Source organism: Carcharhinus amblyrhynchos, chromosome 27, assembly GCF_965287045.1.
Source record: "Carcharhinus amblyrhynchos chromosome 27, sCarAmb.v2.hapA, whole genome shotgun sequence".
NCBI lineage: Eukaryota > Metazoa > Chordata > Chondrichthyes > Carcharhiniformes > Carcharhinidae > Carcharhinus > Carcharhinus amblyrhynchos.
The window spans coordinates 12,235,498-12,242,488 of NC_137350.1; the positions used below are offsets into that span (position 1 = coordinate 12,235,498).

Here is a 6,991-nt window from a genome sequence, read left to right on the forward strand (position 1 = left end):
AAATAGTCTTACTTTCACGGGCATATCAAGAAGTGTCTCAAAATAACAGCAACAAAGTGCACTTCTTTAAAAATTAAAAACTCAAAATCAGCTTTAGGTCCAATGAATTAAGCAAAGCACATAGGAGATCTCTGATTCAATTCCAGCTTGTGCTCAGTTAGCTGTTCACATCTGTGCACCAAGTACCATCATATTGGGGATGGAGAGAATGAGAAAGAAAAACAAAGCCAGGTTCAACCCAGAATCTGCTGAAATGCTCAGGTATTGTTGCAGCAAGTTACATTAGAAACCAATTCTTTAATCAAATAATCTGCGAAGACTCACTTGGTGAGGCACAGGAAAGCTGCCAATGCTTGCAGAATTAAAATTCCATATTTAAAGATGGAGGAAAACTAGGAAGTTTTTTTGTGCAGTCTGTGATTTAGTTTGTTTAACCATTCCAAAACATTATGGTTACACATGTTGATCTGGTCACGCAAATTTGAAGTATTAATTCAGTGCAGACATAAGCAGATCCAACATAAATACTATGACACCACTCCAAGGTCTTCCATTTCATTTACCATTATGCTGCAAACCATAGCAAATTCAGAGGCCACTGTAAATCTGGAGTCACTTGCCAAGGAGATTTGATGACAAGATTACAATGTGAAAGGGGGTGGGGGGAATGTATTATTTTTTGCACCTTCCATATCCAAAGGAGATTCCAAAGCACCTCTCAATCAATGAATTGCCTTTTTAAGAAAGTGTAACCACAGCAGTAAATTTCCCAACCTCCCAGGGAGAGCAATGTTGGCTTAAATATCAGGACAACCAAGTGCTCTTCAACAGAAAGTCATCCAGCTGTAAATAGGGAGATTTTGTTCTTGCTTAAAATCTCATCTGGAAGGTGACAATGCAGCACTCAGGCAATGAAATATCAGCCTAGATTAAGTGCTGAAATCCTGGAGTGAGCTTGCACCTAACCTGAATCAGAGCCAAGAATGCTACCACTGACTAAAAGTGACACTGGAAATCCAGAATTTAACTGAGTCCGGAGAAAAGCAATACAAGTCCCCCTAGACTGGGTAATTTCACATTACCATGATACAATTCCAATATGGTGACAAATTGACTCAGAAAAATGATTTTGCATATCCCAGGTACCAAAAACACAGTAGGATTTCAATCAGATGTTTAGAGAGTGAAGATCAATTCTAATTAATACAAGAAAACTCCAGTGAGAATTGGAGTCCCAGTCAGGCTCTATAAAACCTAGTTGCAATAATTCCAAGTTCCAAGACAAGAGACACATCACTGGTTTGTTTAATGATAGAATCCAAAGGGATATGCGATACACTTGCTATGTCAGGCTGATTATAGAACACAATCCATCAAGTACATCAGATACTCACTGCACATAGGTGGCTATACAATAATGAAGGAGGACAACTGATACTTGGAAACGATTTACTAGACAGAATTTCAATCAAGGAGCTCAAATGATGTTGTGAACAGTGAGGTCTGGTTCCTGAACATGCACTGAAGACCGAATTGAACCCTATCATTTGGTATTTATGCAGTGTACACAATATGCCCTGTTACTCATCAAATGAATCTTTATTCAGGGAATTAGAAGGCATATTAACTTCACTGCATACTGTAGATGCTGGATTGTATTTCTATGACGAGAATGAAAAAGTGCTCCTACCAAGGCAAAGACCCACATTTTTGCATGGCCTGTCATCAAATTCTGTCCCTCCTATCATACGGATTCAAGGAATTGGCTCCACTTCCTGTATTGTGTTCCACAACCATACACCTCAACGCATACAGTTTTTGGTCCTCCGTTCCCACCTGAGCAGTACCAAAATTTACAGACATGACGAAACAGTGTATTCTATTGTACACACCAAAGTCCAACAGACCTACAACTAAAATGAAAAGATCTCATGCAAATAAGGAGAGCTGTACATAAAGGTCAAGAGTCCCCATTTAAGCACTGGCTTCTAAAATGCATTCATATGAAAATGGTAATGAACTGTGACTTTTGCCAGTGCTAGTGAACTGTGAAAATACATAACGTCAGAAGATAGAGTCTGTACTTCCGCTCAGAGAATTGTAATACAACACAACCAAAATTCTTTAAAATAGCATTGTTTTCTTCAAGTAGAACTTCTACATATATTGCAAGTTCAGGAACTAGATTAAGGGGTGATGTAAACTTATAAAGGGGGTTTCCAGTATGCTTAGGTTCTGTCAAGAACAATCCTGGCTAAAAGTTAATGCAAAATTACTTTTCTAAAAAAATCATATTTTGACCTCAACATTCAGAACAATGAAGATAATGTTACTCAATGTGTGATTAACAAAATTCATTTTCCCTGATAAACCCCACCCTCTAATTGTTGTAAGTACTGCGACCTTTGCACTGTACCTCCCGCTCCTCCCCTCACTATCATCTTAACTCTTCATGCACAATACCAAGACAATGAATACAACAGTTAAAGGAATGTTGTTTTAATAGAGATAGCATTCTTCAGAAAAGACACTAAGCTACCTGTTTGTTCAATGTGGACGTTAAAAACCTGTTAACAAAAAGGCAGCTGGGTTGGTATTATGGGGAATTAAAAGAGATTGACTCAGACAAAAGGACTGTCACCTAAGCCTAAATTGTGCACAAGCAAAATACTGCAGAGGCTAAAAACCAGAAATAAAAACTCTGTATGTCAGGTAGCATCCCTGGAGAAAGAAACAAAGTTGCTGTTTCAAACCAATGACCTAACTTGTGGTCTCGTATGAAAATAAAAATTTGATTCCTGCCTACTGAGTAAAAGCCTGGCAAACCAACAACTGGAAGCCATTGGTTATCCACTGTGCAAAGCAGAGAGAATCCAAAGTACAGTTTGGCTGCCTGAGCACTGAACACAACTTTCACACTACAGATCTATTTTGTCAATAACATTGAGGGGTCAGCGGATTGGAGTTGGGGGTTGGCTTGGGGGCGGAGGCAGCGGTGGTGTAATAGTGGTTGCACAGAATGATAGAGTCTTCAAAACTATAAAACACCACTAAGTCATAACAGCATTGGGTAAAATCTGACAAATTTCCACTTTCATTCCTGAAATGTTTAATGAAATGTGTTTTGTAAAATAAACAATTCATACAACTTGCATTTAGAAGTATTTTTAACCTAAAAAATTCCAAGGCATTTAGCAAAAGCATAACCAAAATTGAACAGTTAAGGCTAATTAAGAGATACAAAAAGAGTTGCAGGTTGATCAGAATTATGAGTTTTAAAGACAGTAAGAAGGAGTTCAGGCAGGAAATTCTAAATTATGGGTCTAGACAACTGAAGATATGACTGCTTAAAGCTAGGTGAAAGGGGGGGGCAGCGCCAGGGTTAAATTTAGAGATATGGAGGGACAAAACCATGATGCCAATTAAACACAAGGATAAGATTTTTAAATTTGAGGCACTGGGAGCAACATAGTTCAGAAGGACAAGTATGATGGGAGAGGGGGACTTTGTGTGGTATCGGAATTATGGTACTACGTGGTTTTGGATGAACTGACTTTTGTGAACAAAGCACAATGACAATGAATAATAATAAAAAGCTATATAAAACTCTTAATAGTTCAACAATGTAGTAAAGTGTTCCAAGACACCTCCAAAGTGCATACCCACACAAAAGTTTCCACTGAGCCAGAGAAGAAATTATTTAAAAAAAGATGCATTAAAGGAGACAGAAGTATGGAGTGTTACAGGTAGGGAATTTCAAAGCTAGTGGCCCTGATGACTAAAAGCAAACCACCAATAGAAGAAAATGAGAGAAGCATATGCAGCCAGGGATGGAGAATGCAACAGTCTCAAATGACTAGAGGTTATAGAGGTAGGGAGAGGAAAGCCACGAAGGAATTGGAACAGAAGGAAGAGAGCTATTATTACACACTGGGAATCAATTTAAATCAAACAGCACAAAGCTGTTGGGTTAGTGGAACTTGGTGCAAGGTATGGGCAACGTAAGTTTATATAGTAGTGCATTACAACACTGGAACAATCGAGTCAAAGAAACATAAAAAACAGGAGCAGGAGTAGGCCATTGAACCCTTCGACCCTGCTCAGCTATTCAACAGGATCATGGCTGATCCTCAATCTCAATTCCATACTCTGGCACTCTCTCCATGCCCCTTGACGCTCTTACAGTCTAGAAATCTATTTCCTCCTTAAAAATATTCAGTAATCTGGCTGCAGCTTCTGTGGTACACAGTTCCATAGGTTCACCATCCTCTGAGTGAAGAAATTTCTCCTTATCTCAGCCCTAAATGGCCTACTCCATACACTGCCACCATAGAAAGAAAGACTTGCACCTATATAATGCCTTTCATTACATCAAATGATGTCCCAAAGCTATTTATAATCAGTGGAATATTTTTGAAGTGCAGCCACTGTTGCATTGGACAAAATGGGAAATAGGAACAAGCCAAAGATAGATCCTTGTGAGACTCCTTAGGCGACGAGTGGGAGTGGACAGAAGCCACTGCAGGGCTTCTGGCTAATATTCAAAGGTAAAAGCAGAAGCAATCCCACTCATCTGGAAAATGAAGAAAACATGTAAAGGTCAAAGAAAATCTACTGTTTTTCGTTACCCACTTGACAGAGTATTCTGATACAATGCAACCCTCCAAGAGAAAAAGAAACAAATATCAAGTGTGCATTTGAGTCCAAACTAACACTATAAAACTACTGGATTTGTAGCAGCTAAAATCAATTTTCATCCCTCCCCTGGTCCCAAAGGGATCTTAAAAGTGCTTTTAAAAATCCAAAAGCAAGGAAGAAAATAAAAAAAATCAAATGCAAAGACCATCTCTGAGAGTGACTTTGAACCATAAAACTGAAGACAAATACATCACTATACAGCAGTGTTCAGGGACAATTGCACCATACACTCGAGAGCATGTTCTTAAAAAATTTCCCATTTTATTCCAGTAACAAAAATTTTTTCAAAAGAAGTGAGCATGTTCTTTGTATAGAAAATGCCCTATTTTGGCTGTTAGAACCAGTGGCAAAATGAAGCTCCAACGGTACTGTGAATTAGGGCTGACAGTACCTTGGGTCAGGAATGAATTGATTTGTCTCATCACACTGAGTTTTTTTGTACCATCTACAAAGGTCTGTTGAGGATAAGTGTAGAAACAAATAAGCCAATGTCATCCTGCACAGTGTACGTCATTTTATTAAACTCATATTCCTCATGCTTATTAATAGTGACAATTGCAATGTACAGCCAATTCAATTTCCAAAAATATATTTGTTTGTGCATCGCAGCTCAAAATGTTTAAAACTTATTCCAAGGCACAATTCAGAGGCACTTAAATGGAAAGAGGTCCCATATTAATACAGTATTCTGAGACACATGGATCTATTTTTATTTAGAATTACTCTACAATTAATCTGACAGTTGCCTCCCATGGATTACGTCCCAAATTGAAATTTTACCTAGAATAACAAATGGTAGCTAGGCACTACTAGTCTACTGTAAGAAAAATGATAACATGCAATTCATATTATTTCATGTTTCTCTCCCCTCCCCCATCAAATCCTGCAACATCTAATCACTGATCAGCAGAGGGCACTTAAGGAAATGCCCAGGGCTCCAACAGCTTGCTGCTTCCTTGCCCACTGAGTTGGAAAACCTTATAGTAAGCAAGCTCAGGGGGGAAAAAATTACAATTCTTCTTCTATAACTGAAAATAAAATGCATCTTTACATTGAACCACAATGAATGAATTGCACTCTACTATTCTAGCCTTCCACCGCACCCCTAAATGTAAGAGAAAGTTGACTTCAGCAACACATTCATATCAAGGAAATCAATAGGGAGTAACACTGCATTACAGAATATATAAGAAATCGTTAGAACGAAAAGAAACTATTTTTAGTGGCATGTTATGCGACCGAGTAAAATCCACTCTGCTCTCAGGAATACTTAATGTAACAGCAATGGATCTTAGCTCGAAATTCCAACCGGCTGTTATCACCCATTAATAAAACGATGTTCGATCAGAGATGACTGGCAGTCAACGCTGAGATAAGCTAAGGAGGAAAGTCTCCTGGGGTGGGTGCAGGTTGGCCCATCCCTGCTGAATATTGCACAATGACGGCGGTGAGCAGAACAAACCCCCGGCTTTTCGAATGAAATCCTACCCCCCCCCCCCCCCCGCCAGCCCCCCTTTCCTTGGAGTTGACAATGTGACTGAAGGCAGTGTGAGGGTTAAGAGCCCGAGGTGGGGGGGTGAGGGGGGGGGGTAGGGGGTGAGTGAGTGAGTAGGTTGTCGTTCCCCCTCCCTCCTGGGCTGACTGCAGGCCTCTGCACTGCAGAGAGACACAGTCGGTGGTGGCGGGGAGGCGACGGCAGCTGCAGGAAAGCAGGACAGGACGGCCCGGAGCCGTCAATGACAAGGGGCCCTGGCTCTCTTCTCGCCTCCCGGCCCAGAAAGCGGGCCTCCTTCCCCCGCCGCCCCCCCACCGGGGAAAAGAGAGCCAACCCTCATCGCCTCCATGTCCTCCCCACCCCCAACTCCCTCCTCTTTCTCTTTTACCTGGAAATCCCGATCTTCATTGAAGCGAGCAAATTTGTCAGCCATTTTGCCGACGCTTGTTTTCCTCTCCCTCGCCCAGCCTCCTGCCTCTCGCTCGCTCTCCTCCTGCTCCTCCCTCCCGCGTCCGCCTCCTCCTCCGTCCGCGTGACCCGTGCTGCTGCGGCGGCGGCGCCGGCGCCTGATTGACGTCCCAGCGCCGTCACCCGGGGTAACCCCGGGCCGGCGGCACCGGGCACGTGACCCGCCTGATTGACAGCTCCCCCGAGGTCCTGCTGGGAGCTGTAGTCCACTCATTTGCACGGTTGTACAATCACAGAACAAAAACAGAAAACGCTGGCGCATCTGACAGCATCTATGGTTTCGAGTCTGGATGACCCTTAGTCAGAGCTGAGCTTTTATCATAGAGTACA

The 6,991-nt window shown here is 41.5% G+C and overlaps 1 protein-coding gene across 1 annotated transcript in view; it reads right to left on the minus strand.

The window, feature by feature from the left end:
- gpatch8 (G patch domain containing 8) overlaps positions 1 to 6,683 on the minus strand; it is a 174,689-nt gene extending 168,006 nt beyond the window's left edge. The window contains exon 1 of the mRNA XM_080213740.1: positions 6,582 to 6,683. Coding sequence (XP_080069866.1) covers positions 6,582 to 6,626 — 45 coding nt within the window. The 5' untranslated portion in view covers positions 6,627 to 6,683. The remainder of the gene's footprint in view (positions 1 to 6,581) is intronic.
- Between the last annotated feature and the right edge of the window lie 308 nt (positions 6,684 to 6,991).